The sequence below is a fragment of the Maniola jurtina genome, chromosome 26 (genome assembly GCF_905333055.1).
Source record: "Maniola jurtina chromosome 26, ilManJurt1.1, whole genome shotgun sequence".
NCBI lineage: Eukaryota > Metazoa > Arthropoda > Insecta > Lepidoptera > Nymphalidae > Maniola > Maniola jurtina.
Window position 1 is genome coordinate 4,760,101 of NC_060054.1, and position 18,987 is coordinate 4,779,087.

An 18,987-nucleotide genomic window follows, 5' to 3' on the forward strand; every position below is an offset into this window, starting at 1 on the left:
GAATATCTAAAACACAGTGGCTTCACCTATAAACTTTCATCATGATCAACCCATTTCCGCCCCACTACTGAGTACGGGTCTCCTCTCAGAATGAGAAGGGTTTAGGCCATAGTCTGCCACGCTGGCCCAATGCGGATTGGCAGACTTCACACACCTTTGAGAACATGGAGAACTCTCAGGCATGCAGGTTTCCTCACGATGTTTTCCTTCACCGTTAAAGCAAGTGATATTTAATTGCTTAAAACGCACATAACTGAAAAGTTAGTGGTGCGTGCCCGGGATCGAACCCCCGACCTCCGATTAGGAGGCAGACGTTCTAACCACTAGGCTATCACACCTATAAACTTTGCCTATAAAAAACTTGACAAACGTCAAAAAAATGGCGCAACTACGCGCCGCGGCCGCACTCAGTACGCCTCCGCAACCGAGCATGGCCGACGAAGAGTATACCTTGAAGGAATATTTGAAACGCCAAGGAAATCCACAGATCACATAATTAACGCTTTCCTCGATATTAGAACGCTCCACAAACATGACCCAAGCAGACATGGCGATGAACCGACATGACATGTCCTTCTCCTAGTGAAGATAATATTCAAGGAAGCAGAAGCAGCCAAATACATATACAAAAGACACTTCCCAAACCATACACGGAGAGGCCAAATTAGAGGAGAAATATGGCTTCCTACAATGGAACATCCGGTTTTGTGGTCTGGACAGGGAGACGTCAATGGGCGACAAGAAACCAAGATTCGAAACGCCAACGGATCCGATAGTAGTGCTCGCTAAGTGTCCAAGGGTGATGCTGGAAAAACAAGGGATATTGCGGGTGAAGAAAACGAGGTCTTGGCTATAATCCACAAAAAAGGCAAAAAGCCAGCCACCAAGCAAGCCCTAATTACCATCACGCAACACCACACATATCCACCAGAACACACTCGACGTACGTTCCGCTCCGACACAGAGCATCCTCAGGAGATGTAGACCTTACAATGCAAATTCAAATTCAAATTCAAATTATTTTTATTCAATTAAACTTTTACAAGTGCTTTTGAATCGTCAAAATAATCTACCACTGGTTCGGAATGCTGTTCCTACCGAGAAGAACCAGCAAGAAACTCGGCGGTTGCTCTTTTCAAATGTACAATTTACAACAATATGCCAATGCACATTGTAAGGTCCTGCATGATTAGCAGAAGGAGGGCGGGTGGAACAAAATGACATGCTGCATGTAGTACCATACAAATTTCCTTTTTTAGCGGATGAAGCTTTTGGTCCTTTGATCATGGGACTTCCGCAAAGTAACGCCTACTTCCTAGATACAATATTTAAGAAACACCTCCTACAGTGAGCATAGGCGCGGAGTTCGCTTTGGCGGAGGGCAACCTCCAACAAAGCAAGTCATACGCGCAGAGAGAAAAATCTCGCCACTAAATACATCACAAAATGCTCAAGTTCAAAATATTCCTTCTGATAACAGTAGTAATATTTCTGATAGTAATAATTATAAAACCCGTAGTGATCGTAACTTGATATGATAGTGATACGCACATTCTGGAGGATGTTCTTCCTTGCCTTTGACATCCTACTTGTTTTTCGACACTAATTACTGACAGTTGCAGAATCTTACTCAATGATTGAAAACTGTAAAACAAAGCAATCAAGAATTCAAATTCTTAGAAAATATCTTCCATCTTGAAAACATTTTAAGTGGGTTTGACAGTTTATTTTTACCCCTAATCATCATACTAAGAAATCTGCAGACATATTACTCTAAAGAGAGTAATACAAGAGAGAGAGAGACACGTTCAACTTTTCTGAAAACTTGTTGTAAAAACTTATTTGTGTATAATTACTGACGTTCTGTTACAACTTACAACCCTAGGCCAGGCCACGTATTGCTGAGGACCTGTGGGTGATGGACACGGGGTGGACCGTCGCTCAAAGTGTGGTCCTCGGGTTGGTTGGCGTGCCTGTGCACATGCTTTCGGCATGCCTCTAACGGTGTTTAAGGGCACGTAGTGTCCCAGTGGTGGGTCTGCTGAGGCGGAGTAACGAGGTGTTTTCGGCCCATTGTGCTTCGTCATCAGCCGAGCGGTGGGATGGAACTTCGTGAGGTTTTTAGTCGGTAGTAGTCCGACATAACCACCGTGCTCCCCCGTGGTCAGTGGTCAGTGGTATCCATGACGAATTTTAAAAGCCCAAAATAAAACACCCGCCATCATCAACGAGTCGCAAATTACGACGGAATTCACAGAATACCGCAAAAAAATTAATTTAAAATCAATGTTTTTTAACCAATCTAACTTTTGATAGCTTGTGTACTTGTGTTGGGTGTTTTTTTTTCTATTCTCGTGTTTATATCGATACAATATCGCTAAACCAAGAACCGGCAAGACGTCGCGTCGTGTCGCCATGCGGCACGGACACACGAAAAAATACCAATGGACAATACCAATGAAAATACCAAAGAAAATACCAATGGACAATACCAAAGAAAATACCAATGGAAAATACCAAAGAAAATACCAATGGACATTACCAATGGACAATACCAAAGAAAATACCAATGGACATTACCAAAGAAAATACCAATGGACAATACCAATGAACAATACCAAAGAAAATACCAATGGAAAATACCAATGGACAATACCAATGAAAACACCAATGGACAATACCAAAGAAAATACCAATGGACAATACCAAAGAAAATACCAATGGAAAATACCAATGCACATTACCAAAGAAAATACCAGTGGACAATACCAATGGACAATACCAATGGAAAATACCAATGGACAATACCAATGAAAACACCAATGGACAATACCAAAGAAACGGTATTTAAGGGCACGTAGTGTCCCAGTGGTGGGTCTGCTGAGGCGGAGTAACGAGGTGTTGTCGGCCCATTGTGCTTCGTCATCAGCCGAGCGGTGGGATGGAACTTCGTGAGGTTTTTAGTCGGTAGGAGTCGACATAACCACCGTGCTCCCCCGTGGTCAGTGGACAGTGGTATCCATGACGGAAAAAAAAACGCCACATATTGCTATTTCCGATATTCCGATATTTGATGTTAATAATACATTGTCAATTAGCATGGGGCCTATAAAAACGGTACAACATTTCGACCAAATACGTCAGTTTACGGTCCTTCAGTCCTATCAAAAGCGGGCAGTCCGAATATAGCCTACGTACCGCAAGATACCCCAGAGCTCGGCCATATTTTAACAGGCATATTAACCCTACCCAGCTTACACATTTTAAATGTGGCGCAACATAAAGATGACTTTGTGAATAGGGGGAGCAAAGTTTTTAATCTACGGCGTCCTAATCGTCTGATGGCGAAATATCACAGGCTTGAGAAAGCCTCGCGTACAGTGGTTGGAATGGGCCCCGAGGTTTATAATCGGATCCCCCACATCAAAAATGCGAAAAATATTAACATTTTTAAAAGAAAATGAAGAGCTGGCATGGCTATTATGTCTCACACGCACCGCCATTATTCGTTTTACTACGCGAACATAATCGAGCGACCAACAACTCCTCGATATGAAATTAGCATAATAGACGTGAAGTTGCTTTCATCATTTTCATTGCTGGAGCTTATCAGCGACGACGGTAGCCCCCATTTCATCGGAGCGCATTCCCTTGTCTGGTAAGTAACTGCATTTCGAACACTGACCGTCAAATCACTTCATTAACTTAACAATAATTGTTAAAAATCTGAAGTACTTTATAAGTTAAAGATCGGTGTCTCTGATTCTCTTTGGTCTATGACTTATCTGTGACAGTTTAGGGTGAATAACTGGACACAACAAAAAGAAACATGTTATCTATGGTCGATGGGGATGTAACTAACAGTAGAAAAACGTGAGACAAGATTGTATTTCGAAATAACATAAAAATAACATGTATTTGAAAATTTGAGCAATTGGTGAGATTAAAAGAGGACACTGATTATCCTAGTTTATCATTTTTATCACAATGAATAAATGAATATGAATATGAATAATATCTGCGCCACCTTCGGACCCGGTTATTGCCTTGCCGGTTGGACTTCAGAGAAAGACTGGAGAAGAGACTACGGCCCGAATAAACCCTTCACTAGGGTTTAATGTGTGATATAATTCAAGAACTCATTACCTTAACGGCCGTATTCACAATAATTACTATGAGGTCTCACAGTGCGCTCGAACGCAGTGTCGGTTCCACCAATCAGATGACTGTGTCACGTCATTTTACATTGATCTGATTGGTGGAACCTACACTATGCGTTCGAGCGCACTATGAGACCTCATAGTAACGACTAACGTTTGTGAATACAGGTGTAAGTGTTAACAGTGACTGCAAATGGGGTGTCTATCACCATTGTATCTTTGTTTTATGAGCATGACACCTCCACCACACAGTTCGCAGAACAAACAATTGAAAATAGAGAAACAAAGCAAAATCAAGAATAATTCCAACCCTTTTTTACAACATCACCTTTACAAAGTGACTTTGAAGTTTGTCAATTTATTTACACCCCAAAATATTTTATTATATTGGCGAAGTAAATCGCGCCCACCTGGTGCAGCTCCGCGGCCAAAATAAAATTGAATTGAATTGAATATTTTATTATCCCAAAAAACCCTCTGCCATGAAAATTACATTCTGGAAGGACATATACAGTCAACTTTTCAGCAAACTTTAAAGTTGCAAAAACTTTTTAGTGTATATTATTTAATACACTTCATAAAAGTTGTTGCAACTTAATTTCATGAACTTTTTTGCAGAACCTTCACTCAACAAATGAAAATAGAAAAACAAACCATTAGTTAAGAATTTTAACCCTTTTTTACAATATCACCTTTGGAAACCGACTTTGAAGGGGTATGGGCAATTTATTTGTACCCTGAATTATTATCATCCCAAGAAATCCACAGCCATGAGAATTATATTTTGGAGAGACATTGTGGCGAAACGGAACGTCTCTAACGCCAATGCATGCCCATAACATCATTCAATTGTTTTCATAATAAATTAGGAAAACAAAGTTTGTTTCAAATTGCTACCAGTCATGGAATTCGTAAAAAAAAAAGTATCTGGGTTAGTTGTTTTAATTTGATTTCAACTATGTGAAACTTGAAAGGCTGCAAGTAATTAAACTTGTGATGAATAAACTGTCACTTTTTCTTCATTTCGAACAAAATGTTTCTGCTTAAAAACTTGTTTTGTGTTGTGTGACATGTTCTGGAGTGGAGACCGCGTATCAGTAAGCGCAGTGTGGGATGACCTCGACCCGCTGGACTGACGACCTCAAGAAGATAGCGGGAAGTGGGTGGATGAGGAAGGCGGAGGAGCGTGAGTGGTGGCGCGCTCTTGGGAAGGTCCATGTGCAGCATTGGAAGCAAACAGGCTTTTTAATTGATTGATAATATAAATGTAACTCCAGAACCAAATAGTCAAGCAGATTTGTGATGTTGATATGAGTGATCTCCAGTCTATATTTGACTCACCATAGACTCATCTAAAAAGAAAAATTAATCGACTTCAAATTCACCATCAGCTTTTTTGTAAAAACCTCAAAAGTATCTTCCATTTTGAAAAATTTTATGCAGGCATGCAATTTATTTTTCACCCCTAATCATCTTGAGAAATTGGAGAGAGACATATTCAAGTTTTCTCCAAACTTATTGCAAAAACAAGTTGCAAAAACTTTTTATGTGTATTTATTAGAATAACACTTTATCAAAGTTGTTGCAACTTAACTTCATGCTCTTTTTTTTGACAATAATTTACTGACATTTACTCTTTACTCAACAAATACTTGGAAACAAACCGACCATGAAATCAAACCCTTTCCTGAACAAAATCTTTGATTTTGTAGATTCATACATCTTTTTTTCATATTGATAGTCCTTGAGTGCCTGTTGACTTCAATTTTAGTACAGAGGGCGCAATCTGACAAGGAACTATACATATAAGACAATACTCCGTCCGTACCACCTATACTTTTTGCAATTCACGAAGTCGAGTGAGCTTTACTCGTGGTTGAACGTGTATATGTACATTGCTGTAGTGTGCGTGTCTGACGGAGCGGTCAGTTGCGACCGAGCCGTCGCCACGGTCACTTGTGCTTGTTGTTTCCACGACGCTTATTACCACGAAGTACTGTCAGCATGTCAAAACGCAAAGTTGTTCATAGCGAGGTAAGGCATTTTTTATTTTGAATCGTTTTTTGATGAATTTTGAAATAGTTAATTTATATTTTGATCTGTCAGAAATAATAGACAGTAGAAGCCATTTTTCAAGAAAAGGTTTTTTGGCATGCAATAATTTTATAAGTGTTTTGGATATTTAATCGTATGTTTTATTATTTGTAGGGACGAGCAATTATCGCTAAAGTCTTTCACTTTCTTCAAGAAGAATATAATTTTATGAAAGTGAATAACAGTGACAAATGTGATTTAAGTCCTTTGGCTAATGTACTTAAACGTACTGCGGAAGCAACTGGCGTCTCTGAGCGCACTGTAACTAGAATATTGAAAGAAGAAAAGGAGTTGCCGTCACCTTCCTCCAAGTTCACTTCACCCATGAAAAAACGACGTAAGAGAGACAGCAAATTCATGTTGGACAATATGCATAGAGAAGTAATTCGAACTACTATACAAAATTTTCACATTTCACACAAACAAGTACCAACTTTAGCAAAACTTCAGTCAGTTTTGAGAGAAAAAATTGGTTTTGACGGATGTTTGAGCACTTTACGCTCTTTGCTCATAGAAATGGGCTACAAATGGAAAAAAATTGATAACAACCGCAAATCATTACAAGAAAGGCACGAAATACAATTATGGCGTTTTAATTTTTTGAAAAAAATTAATCAATATCGTTCAGAAGGCCGTCATATCGTATATACCGATGAAACGTATGTGCTTACTTCTCATGTACGACAAAACACCTGGTGTCTAAAAAGCAAAGATCCAACAAAAAAAGACACGTCTTTTTCAAAGAAGTTGAGTACGGGCAGCCGTTTCATTATAGTACATGCAGGCAACAGTAGTGGTTTTATTAAAGATGCTTCTTTAGTATACAAAGCGGCATCCACAACTGGAGATTATCACTCCAACATGAATTTTGACAATTATGTCAAGTGGCTTAATGAAAAGCTTCTGCCAAATATTCCAGAAAAGTCAGTTATTGTGATGGATAACGCATCTTATCACAACACCCGAAGCAGTAAAATACCTACATCAAATTCTTGTAAGAGTGACATGAAAAAGTGGCTGATGGAAAACAATATTCCGTTTGATGAACGGTCGCGCAATATAGAACTGTATGATTTAATTAAAAAAAATAAAGAGCGTTTTGTAACGTATAAAATTGACGAGATAATAAAAAGCAAGGGTTGCGAAATATTGCGATTGCCTCCCTATCATCCCGAGTTAAACGCGATAGAAAATATCTGGGGTATTTTAAAAAATCGCATTGCCTCTAAAAACATAGCACAAAACATGACTGAAGTACAAAATTTAATTTTTGAGGGCTTGAACAGCATTGACAGCAACACTTGGCTCAATACCTGCAATCATGTAGAAAAAATTGAAAAAGAATACATGAAGTACTTTGATTCTGACTTTGAATTTGTTATTAATGTAGGTGAATCAAGTGACAGCGGTACTGATGAGTTTGAAAGTAATAGTGATAGTTTAAACGAAGATGATTGATTATCGAATTAAATTAACCTAGACAGTAATTTTGTGATTTTATTATTTTTATTATTTGCAACAAAAAATTATAGGATTTTTTTTTCATTTTTTTTATGCTAACCGTACCCGCTTTCTATCTCACGCACACTGTTACAAATATACAGATACGTGCTTACCACAAGTAAATCCCGCTCGACTTCGTGAATTGCAAGAACTGTACTACTATGGTACTTTATTGAGAATGGTCTTATAAAACTCAGTCGCTGGTCGAAATGAGGGTTTAATGAGAAGCCGACAAGAAACTCAGTAGTTGTACTTAATTCAAAGGCTGTACTTACAGAGTACAAAATGACCAATTTTCATTCTGGAAGCTTTTTCAACAATTAAAACACAGAGCAGCGAATTACGTTTTTTGCCCCAAAGACATGGGACACCGTTTGAATATGCGTCAGCGATCTTCTACACAGGGAAAATCTATTCGAACTTTCAATAAGTATGAAAACATGATCAATACCAAATCAGTTATTACCTGGATACTGTGCCTGGATATAGTTTATAAGAAATACACCCGATCTAAATAACACATGGAATGGATTGATGAATTGTAATACAATACGAACTTCTGAGTTGTGACCACAGCTCAGGGAAATTGAGAAAAACGAAGTTCGAGACCATCGATGATCGAGACACTTTCAGAGCAATTTCACCTTAATCAAGGAGGAAGGAGAAATTCAGAAAACGTGAATATAAAACCCCAATCATCAAAATTCACACACAAACAACACAAAAATGGCGTTCCTTATAACGACAACGAGCGGAAGTAAATCGAATTCCGAAAATTGCAGCCCCTGCCGGAAATGGATATTGAAAATAATAAGAACCACAGATGAATGTACAGACGAGAGAGAAAAAAAAAAACAGATGAATGTATGCCAAAAATCTATGGTCTCTATTGCTTATGAAGAGAGCACAGACCTTTCATAATCGAAGAAGAAACACAGACGTCATGATTTGGTTGGATAGGGTTGAGAGTTAACGTTGGATCCGATTCATCCATTAATCTATTGAATCTGAATCTTTATGTATAAACCTGGGGATTTTGAATCATTTATCGTGGTTTGACTGAGGCTTTTCATTTCGGTCCTCGCAGCCTTCTCGCAGCACTCTCGGAGATCTTTGGAGTACTTTGGAGTTTGGACTTCGGACCATAGATAATATAATAGATTATCTACTGTCTTCTTCGGACCATAGATAATAAGCTACGGACGCGGACCAAAGAATAAGTACTAGGTACCTATCTAATTAGAGTCTAGGCTCGCCATTTAATTATAGCGCCATCTACTGTTGAGTAGCTAACCTATAGAATCATTACCCATAGCAGATAAAATAATTAAGGGAGAAAGAAAATAAGGAAAAACGAAACGCACCAAGCCTTTTTGATTTATTTTCTCTTTGATGATTTATGTGTATACAATATACTAAATTAAGCGATAGTACACAATTTACAGGATAAAAATACAATTAAATGAACATAAGATTTCATTTTGATACAATTTTTATTCAAAAACATCACAGAGAAAACATAAAATAACTTTTAGCGAAAACGAAACGTTGGTGTTCCACATGACAGGTACCTTGCCCTACCTTACCTACCGCCAACTGGATTTTTGAAGATCTTGAAGAAATTCCGAACACCCCATGGTGCAATTAATGTAGATCTTGGGACCTCAAATTCTCAACCAAGCAGCGTATCAATCAAAGTGAAGTATTAGTTTGTTATTTCTGTGCTAGTTCTTATGTTGCCAATACACTAAAATCGATTTTAAGTACGATTTTCACGGTGCACCCAGTGTCATGAGACCTGCGCTTATGTAACAATTTTGCCTTAAAATAGCATATCGGTCAGTGATAGGAATTGTTTACCTGAAATAAAGGTAAGAATGCACATTTATCTCTTACTATCTAACACTTGAAGAACGAAATATCACATTGGTTAACCTTGAAAATTGGGTTCACATATGTTTGAGCGAAAGCATTTTTTATCATGTTTGTAAATGACAAGCTTGTTATCTCGGAACACCAATTTATTATTTGTTTTTGGTTGTCTATTGTTGTATATTTGGTTTGCATCCTAATTAAGTTTTTAATAAATCTAGATAAAAACTACGTACTTGATAGGACCACTTTAGTTAATAGTATTGACAAGAGTAATTCACATGTTCTATTTTCAAAACCTAGTTTACCATTCATCTAAAGTGAAGACTTTAAACTAGGACACTTGGTGTACATTTGTAGAGCGCTAGCTCTTCTACTGTCATGCGTTTTTAGGGTTCCGTACCTCAAAAGAAAAACGGATCCCTTATAGGTTATAGGATCACTTTGTTGTCTGTCTGTCTGTGCGTCCGTCCGCCCATCATGAAACCTATAGGGTTCTTCCCGTTGACCTAGAATCATGAAATTTGGCAGGAAGGTAGGTCGTATAGCACAAGTAAAGGAATAAATCTGAAAACCGTGAATTTTTAGTTACATTATTTAAAAAAAAATTAAAATGTGTTTAAATTTTCAAAGTAAGATAACTATACCAAGTGGGGTATCATATGAAAGGGCTTTCTTTACCTGTACATTCTAAAACAGATTTTTATTTATTTTTACCCATAATAGTTTTTGATTTATTGTGCAAAAGTTGGAAAAATACCAGAGTACGGAACCCTTAGTGCGTGAGTCTGACTCACATTTGGCCGGTTTTTTCTTCTGTCTTACTCATAACCAAGCATAAACTATATAACAGGCCCATAACATGCCATGTAATATGTCTAATGTCATTACTTGAAATGGTAACAAGCCAAAATCAATACTGACCGAAACCAGTTATAACCACATAAGAGTAGAAAAAAAGATTATTTTGTATTACTAACATAACATTGACTCTTCTTATTACCATGATACATCCGCAATCCATAGAATTTTGTTCCACAATTTTGTATAACTGATTGTATTACACTAATATTATAAAGATGAAAGCTTGTGTGTATGTGTGTGTATGTTTGTTACTCCTTCACGCCTAAACTACTAGACGGATTTGGCTGAAATTTGGAATGGAGATAGATAATATCCTGGATTAGCACATAGGCTACTTTTTAACCCGGACAACCAAAAAGTTCCCACGGGATTTCAAAAACGCGAAGTCGCGGGCATCGGCTAGTAGTATTATATAATTCAGTGTGTAAAAACCGGTCAAATGTGAGTCAGACTCGCACACTGAGGGTTCTGTACTTGGATATTTTTTCCAACATTTTGGACGATTGGACAATAAATCAAAAAGTGTTATGCATAAAAACAAATAAAAATCTGTTATAGAATGTACATGTAAAGTCCTTTCATAATATGATACCCCACTTCATATAGTTATCTCACTTTGAAAATTCAGAATACTAATTTTTTGTTCATGAACACATTTTAATTTTTTCTTGTGATGCAACCACAAATTCACGGTTTTTGGATTTTTTCTTTTACTTGTACTATAAAACCTACCTACCTGCCTTTCATGAATCTAGGTCAACGGGATGTACCCTATAGGTTTTCTCGACAAAGACGGACAGACAGACAACACTGATTCTATAAGGGTTCCGTTTTTCCTTTTGAGGTAGAGAACCCTAAAAAGTAGTTTATATGATATTCTATTCTATTCCCAGCCAAATATGTCCAGATCGTTTTTGCGTGAGAGTTACAAATACACACACACACACATGTACGTAGAAATTTTCGCCTTCATAATATTAAGCACTAGAGGATGCCCGCGGCTTCGCCCGCGTGGATTTCGATTTTTTAAAGATCCCATAGGAACTCTTTGAATTTCCGGGATAAAAAATGGCCTATGTCCTTCCATGGGATGTAGCCCATGTCGGTACCAAATTTCATTAAAATCGGTTCAGAGGTTGGACCGTGAAAATGTAGCAGACAGACAGACAGACACTTTGACATATATAATATTAGCATGGATGACACACAATTTATTAACATATACAATATCTTATAATTACAGAACAAACAGAGAAAGCATAACCGAAAATGTTACGACGCTGCTCAAAACACCTTCAGACGATATACCGGAGGCAGGGCTTCCGGTTCCGGTCGATGGAGGTGCCCAAGATCTGTGGGGTATACTCGGCCAACCAGCTCGTCAAGCCCCGAGTGCTGGCCCGCAAGCAGGTGGCTTCCATACACATCACTAACCCATGCTACGCCGAGGTGGAAGTCATGACCCCCAGTTTTCCTGACTCTGTATCTGAAGGTAATTTTTTTTAATTCTTAGACTAGCGCTTGGCTGCAATCAGACCTGATGGAAGTGATGATGCAGCCTAAGAAGGAGCTAGCTCTTGACTGCAATCTCACCTGATGGTAAGTGATGATGCAGCCTAAGATGGAATCGGGCTAACCTGGAAGGGGTGTTGCAGTTTTTAGGGTTCTGTACCTCAAAAGGAAAAACATAACCCTTATAGGATCACTTTGTTGTCTGTCTGTCTGTCTGTCCGTCCATCCGTCCGTCCGTCCGTCGTGTCTATCAAGTAAACCTATAGGGTACTTCCCGTTGACCTAGAATCATGAAATTTGGCAGGTAGGTAGGTCTTATAGCACAAGTACAGGAATAAATCAGCAAGCAGGTGGCTTCCATACACATCACCAACCCATGCTACGCCGAGGTGGAAGTCATGACCCCCAGTTTTCCTGACTCTGTATCTGAAGGTAATTTTTTTTAATTCTTAGACTAGCGCTTGGCAAGTAGACCTGATGGAAACAATGATGCAGCCTAAAAAGGAGCGCGCTTGCCTAGAAGATGCAAATTCACTCTTGACTTTATTTTTACTCGGATACAAGTTAGCTCTTGACTGCAATCTCACCTGGTGGTAAGTGATGATACAGCCTAAGATGGAATCGGGCTAACCTGGAAGGGGTGTTGCAGTTTTTAGGGTTCTGTACCTCAAAAGGAAAAATGGAACCCCTATAGGTTTGTTGTCTGTCTGTCCGTCCGTCCATCCGTCTGTCCGTAAAGTATGGATGTAAGATATAATCTCCAAAACTACTCATCCGATTTCAAAAGTTCTTTCAATCATAGACATTAATCACTATTCCCAAGAACCTAGTGGTTAAGACCTCAGCCTTTAATTTGGGAGGTTGGGGGTTCAATCCCGGGCATGCACCTTTATTTTTCGGAATTATATGAGGAATGTCTGAGAAAACCTGAGTGCTTGAGTATATTGAGAGAATTAGGTTTTAAAAAATCCTGTGGGAACACTAACTTTCCAGGATAAAAAGTGGCCTATGTCAATTTTCGTGGATGCAATCAACACTGTACCAAATCTCATATAAATCGGTTAAACTGATGGGTCTTTATGAACACTGTGGAAACTCAATGATTGCCCGGGATAAAAAGTAGCCTATGTCTTTCCCGGGGGTGTAAATTAACTTGGTATCTTTCATCAAAATTAATTAAACTGTTCTAAGCTTTTAAGCTAACAGACAGACAGACACACACTTTCGCACTAATAATATTAATATGGATGATATTACTGATTAAAACTGCTTTGCTCTTCGTTACAGGCGACGTGAAACTCGACAAGAAAGTCGGAGACGCGGTCGCAGCGGACGAAGTCGTGCTAGAAATCGAGACAGACAAGACAGCTATACCCGTCATGGCACCTGACAACGGAATCATCAAAGAGATCTACGTGAAAGATGGTGAAACCGTGAAGGCTGGTCAAAAGCTGTTCAGGCTGGAGATAACCGGAGCTGCTCCGAAGAAAGCAGCCGCTGCACCAGCTCCAGAACCTCCGAAAGCTGAAGCTCCTCCGCCAGCAGCTGCAGCACCTCCCCCACCCCCACCCCCACCACCAGTAACACCCCCAACACCCCAAGCACCCCCCAAACCAGCTCCAGCACCCCCCAAAGCAGCACCAGCCTCATCCATCCCCGTCGCAGCCATCCGTCACGCACAAGCAATAGAAACCGCTTCCGTTAGAGTACCACCATCCGATTACAGCAAAGAAATAGTCGGTACACGAAGCGAGCAACGAGTCAAAATGAACCGAATGAGACAACGTATCGCTGAACGACTCAAACAAGCTCAAGACACCAACGCTTTACTCACAACGTTTAACGAGATAGACATGTCTCACATAATGGCTTTCCGGAAGAAATTCTTGGATGCCTTCACGAAAAAGCACGGAGTGAAGCTCGGGCTTATGTCACCATTCGTTAAAGCTTCGGCAAATGCATTAATGGACCAACCAGTCGTCAATGCTGTTATAGAAGGCAATGAAATAATATACCGTGACTATGTAGACATATCCGTTGCGGTTGCAACACCAAAGGGCTTAGTGGTGCCGGTCGTTAGAAATGTACAAACGATGACTTATTCAGACATCGAGTTAACCATTGCTGATTTGGCTGAAAAGGCTAGGAAAGGCAAGCTAACGATTGAAGAAATGGATGGTGGTACGTTCACTATAAGCAACGGGGGTGTGTTCGGTTCGTTATTGGGTACCCCGATAGTTAATCCACCGCAGTCAGCCATACTCGGTATGCATGGGATCTTTGAACGACCGATTGCGTTGAACGGTCAAGTCGTTATCCGACCGATGATGTATATAGCCCTCACGTATGACCACAGATTGATTGATGGTCGTGAAGCCGTGATGTTCCTGAGGAAAATAAAGGAAGGTGTGGAGGACCCTGCAACGATCATAGCAGGCTTGTAAATTATAGTAGTGTTATAGTTGGTATCAAGTTTAAAGAGCTATTAATTTATATCATACTATCACTAATAATTTCTCGATAGGGGATAGTTAGTTGCCTAGGACAATATTTAGTTGCCTAGGACAATATTTAGTTGCCTAGGACAATAGTTAGTTGCCTAGGACAATATTCGGGATGCAAGCTACCTTTGTACCAGATTTCATATAAACCAGTTAAACTGTCCATCTGTTCAAGGTGCATGAGACGGGCCTGCCCGCGAAATTCAAATTTAATTCGGTTTTTCGCAATTTGTAAACTAATACGACAAAGTAGGCTTATGGTATTTTAATTGCGCCAATGGCAGTATCATCCTCACAGGTTTATATAAAAATCTTTACTTCCAGTTTCAGAAATTAGCTATAGTATCAACTAATTTGTGAGTAACTCATTATTTTAACTAATGTCTTAAACAGAACACTTTCAAGTAAAGGTTTTTATGTAATCCTGTGAAGATGATACTGCCATTGTCGGAATTAGAATGCCATAAGCCTACTTTGTCGTATTAAATTTACAAATTGCGAGGAACTAAATTAAATTTGAATTTCGCGGGCAGACCCGTCTCTTGCACCTTAACCGGTTTCCTTCGGTTTTAACCTCTAAAAATCCCATAGGAACTGTTTATTTTTATGGGATAAAAAATAGTCTATGTCTGTCCCTAGGATGTAAGCTAACTCTGCACCTTCATCAAAATCGGTTAAACTGTTGGGTAGTGAAAAGCTAACTTAGAAGAATTATCCCGGAAAAGCATAGAGATCCAACGGGATTTTTCAAACCTAAATCCACGCGGACGAAGTCGCGGGCATTCTCTAGTACTACATAAATCTTTGTAGTGGGTGATTTATATACAGGGTGTTTGGTAATTAGTATATAATGACGACACGTACCCATGTTACTTTGATCTGATAAACACAATGCTGGAGTATAATGACGAAATAAAATTATATAAAAGTTTCCATGACCCTAACGTGCCTTAACTCACTGAAATCGTTGGCCGTCTTTAGATAGGCCGAGGCCAACGATCTCAGTGAGTTAGGTACATTAGGGCCATGAAAACTTGATCATAAAAAAAAAAAAAAAATTGTATGGAAATTTTTATAATTTTATTTCGTCATTATACTCCAGCATTGTGTTTATCAGATCAAAGTAGCATGGGTACGTGTCGTCATTATATACTAATTACCAAACACCCTGTATTTGGTGGTACAAAGTGAGAGGGGTGACTTATCTGCTGCACGATTGGTTCATCAGTCAACCACTATCTAGAGCTCTTTATACTTGACACCAACAGTGTTTAACCCTTCAGCAGTGGAAATTCGAAATTGTATTTTTTATCTTAGTTACAAACACAAGCTGGGAATTGCATAAAATACTTTTTGAGTTATTTTAAAAAAAAATGTGGTTCACAAAAACCAATGATTCCAAAAAAGAATGCTACGTAGGACCAAACTAAAAACCTTGATTTTACATAGCATTAAGAGGGGTCTCTCCGTCATTCGCTCCATACAAACGTAGTTCCAATTTCATTTGAATATTAAGCAACCAAAGTCCATGAAATGCAGACATATTCTAGAAACTAATATCTATGTCTGTGGTTTTCCAGATTTCCGTTAAAATATTCGGTTTCAAAGTTCCGCGGTCTTAAAAATTCACATACAAATCTTTGAGCCCCTGTAATTTTAAAACTACATATTTTTAGAAAAATCTAAAACACCACAGGCACAGATATTAGTTTCTAGAATATGTCTGCAAAGTTTCATGGACTTTGGTTGCTTAATATTCAAATGAAATTGGAACTACGATTGTATGGACTAAGTGACGGAGAGTGCCCTGTTAAGTTTGAGCAAAGTCAAAGTGCGGTCTATAGATATCAGCCTAAATATGGCAGTAAGAGCTTGTGTCAACTTACGTGACGAAACATGTTTTTTTTTAATTTTGAGATTATTATAATCTGGAGGGTAGTTGAACAATCTTCGAATCATGTAAATTATTATTTACGACTAATGTTAGTAGAGACACTTACCTATGTATGGATGCGTTTTTGTTGTTTAAAGTTCTGGTCACACATAACGCGGAACGGCAGCGGTTTTTTTAGGAGTTTTGTTATAAGTATTTGTATCAAGACGGACTTTATATTCAGTTTTCTTTTTAAGTAATCTCATAAGTTACGTATTATATTTCTTACATTCAGTTCATCTGTTATATGTCATATAAAAAGTATTGTATGAAGGAAATATTCTTTCTTTGGGCTAAGGGCTACTTTACAATTACGGGAGGTTTTTAGGCAATAGGCAAAAGTAAAAGCGAACAAAGTCGCGTAAATAAGCTAGTTAACAAATCTAGGTTATTGACGGAACGTAGCGTAACGTCCAGTGTGACGCCGCGCCGCCACGCGTCTTGTTTGACCAGGACCTTAATCGCGTCTGTATTTTGTTTTGTATTTATTGAACACGTCCGTTCGCTTGTATTATTGTATTATTTATCCAGTTTTTAAGTAATAAATGATAATTATGAATAATTAAAGTTAATTTTTCCTCTATGATCCTTGGCTGTTGTTTTTATTATAATTTTTAGGGTTCAGTACCTCAAAAGGAAAAACGGAACCCTTAGGATCACTTTGTTGTCTGTCTATCTGTCTGTCCGCTGTCGTGTCTCTCAAGAAAACCTATAGGGTACTTCTCATAGACCCAGAATCATGAAATTTGGCAGGTAGGTAGGTCTTATAGCACAAGTAAAGGGAAAAATCCGAAAACCATGAATTTGTGGTTACATCACAAAAAAATGTGTTCATGAATAAATAATTTAGTATTTTCAAAGTAAGATAACTATACCAAGTTGGGTATCATATGAATGGGCTTTACCTGTACATAGTAAAACAGACTTTTATTTTTATGAAAAAAATACCCGAGAACGGAACCCTCGGTGCACGAGTCTGACTCTTACTTTACCGGTTTTTATAATTAGTTTTACTTGACGCAGCTTTTTTTTACTCCGATACGTTAGACCTTGACTGCTATCTCACCTAGTGGTAAGTGATGATGCATTTCAAAGTGGCAGCGGGCTAACTTGAAAGGGGTTTTCAATTAATCGAACAGCCCTAATTAGGTACTACTTGATACCTTATGTGGCATCCATAGATAAAAGAAAATAATTTTATCTATGGTGGCATCGTACCGGAACGCGGTGGTACGGCTTTGCCGGTAGGGTGGTAGTGGTAGGTGGTAAGTAGACACGGCCGAAGCCTCCCACCAGACTCAAATTGTTAGAAGTACCTTAAATGCCCCTGACAGGAATCAAACCCGGAACCACCATCAAGGAGGTAGGTATATAGGAAGTAATGAAGTAATACAAAATCCATTCTAATGTAAAAGTCTGTCTGTGCTATCTTTTCACGGTCCATATTGACGAATTTTGTGCAAAGATAGCTTTAGCCATTGAACTAGTTGTATCCTTGAAACAGACATAGACTGTTTTATCCCGGAGCATCATAGAATTCCCACGGGATTTTTAAAAACCAATCTACGCGGTCGAAATAGTGGGCATCTAGTAATTATAAGCCTTCCGCCTGAATTATTGTTATAAATGTTGTTGAACCGTGGAAAATAAAATCCTCTAAAAAATATGTTAATGCTGCACTGACAAACAAAAAACTCCTAATGAAAGCAAAAACTTGTGTTCAAAAAATTAGTCATAATTATTATATCTCTTCTCTATGGTTGCTTACTTATTTTTTTTGGTTAGTCTTTTTTTGAACCTAGTAACGCCATCTGTTACTAAGTAGTGTTACTATAATACAGCTACTCAACAAGAGATGGCGCTCATCATAAAATAAAACTAGACACTCAACAACAGATGGCGTTGTCTATTTTTATTTAAATTATACTTTTTATTTTACAAAAAACCAAATCTTCAGTCGTATCGGATTACCTGTTTCTACTTTCTGGAGGCATGCAGGTTTCCTCATGATGTTTTCCTTCACCGTTAAAGCGAATGGTTTTTTTTTTTCGAAAATTTCTTAAAACATCCATAACTCGGAAAAGTTAGAGGTGCGTTACACGGAATCGAACCCTAGACCACCGAATAGCAGACCGACCACTTAACCTAGAAGTTATCACAGCTATCAAAACATTAGTGAGCTCCTTTTATTAAATTCGTTCAAAGTAGGTTACTCCATTGTCAAAGATGGGAATATTCCCAATATCGCATTATTTGCGCGGCCCACAAACAGCAGTCAAGTGGCGGCTTGCACCTCTCTCCGCGCAGTCGGTAAATCTGACAAATGCACTCACGATGACGTCACACTGAAGAATTCAGGGCTGACACTTACGAGTTTCTTTTTTTAAAGAAATATTTTTTTTCCTCTCTCGTCTGGCTTTACACTGATTAGTCAATGTCAAGTTTGTAGTTATTTACAAGTTAAGGAAACTATATGTATAAGTATAGACTTCGTCTGTGCCGGCGCCCGCCGACACACGCGCGGCGCCCCTTTAGAGCGCATCCCAGT

General features: G+C 38.6%; 2 protein-coding genes across 4 annotated transcripts; both read left to right on the top strand.

The window, feature by feature from the left end:
- Positions 1-4,804: 4,804 nt before the first annotated feature.
- Positions 4,805-7,775, top strand: LOC123878881. Its single transcript, XM_045926259.1, has 2 exons — positions 4,805-6,194; positions 6,369-7,775. The coding sequence occupies exons 1-2, from the start codon at positions 6,165-6,167 to the stop codon at positions 7,710-7,712; spliced, it is 1,374 nt and encodes a 457-aa protein (XP_045782215.1). The 5' UTR covers positions 4,805-6,164; the 3' UTR covers positions 7,713-7,775.
- A 1,517-nt stretch (positions 7,776-9,292) lies between these two features.
- LOC123878880 (dihydrolipoyllysine-residue succinyltransferase component of 2-oxoglutarate dehydrogenase complex, mitochondrial-like) lies at positions 9,293-14,537 on the top strand. Of its 3 annotated transcripts, none has more exons than XM_045926256.1 (4): positions 9,293-9,454; positions 11,737-11,903; positions 12,356-12,437; positions 13,293-14,536. In XM_045926256.1, exons 2-4 carry the CDS (start codon positions 11,763-11,765, stop codon positions 14,447-14,449), a joined length of 1,380 nt encoding a protein of 459 aa, XP_045782212.1. In that variant the 5' UTR covers positions 9,293-9,454; positions 11,737-11,762; the 3' UTR covers positions 14,450-14,536. The 3 variants fall into 3 exon arrangements, with proteins under 3 accessions (XP_045782212.1, XP_045782213.1, XP_045782214.1); XM_045926258.1 differs by lacking the exon at positions 9,293-9,454 and adding an exon at positions 9,461-9,628 and having other exon boundaries at positions 13,293-14,537; XM_045926257.1 differs by lacking the exon at positions 12,356-12,437 and having other exon boundaries at positions 11,737-11,985.
- The last annotated feature ends 4,450 nt before the right edge of the window (positions 14,538-18,987 follow it).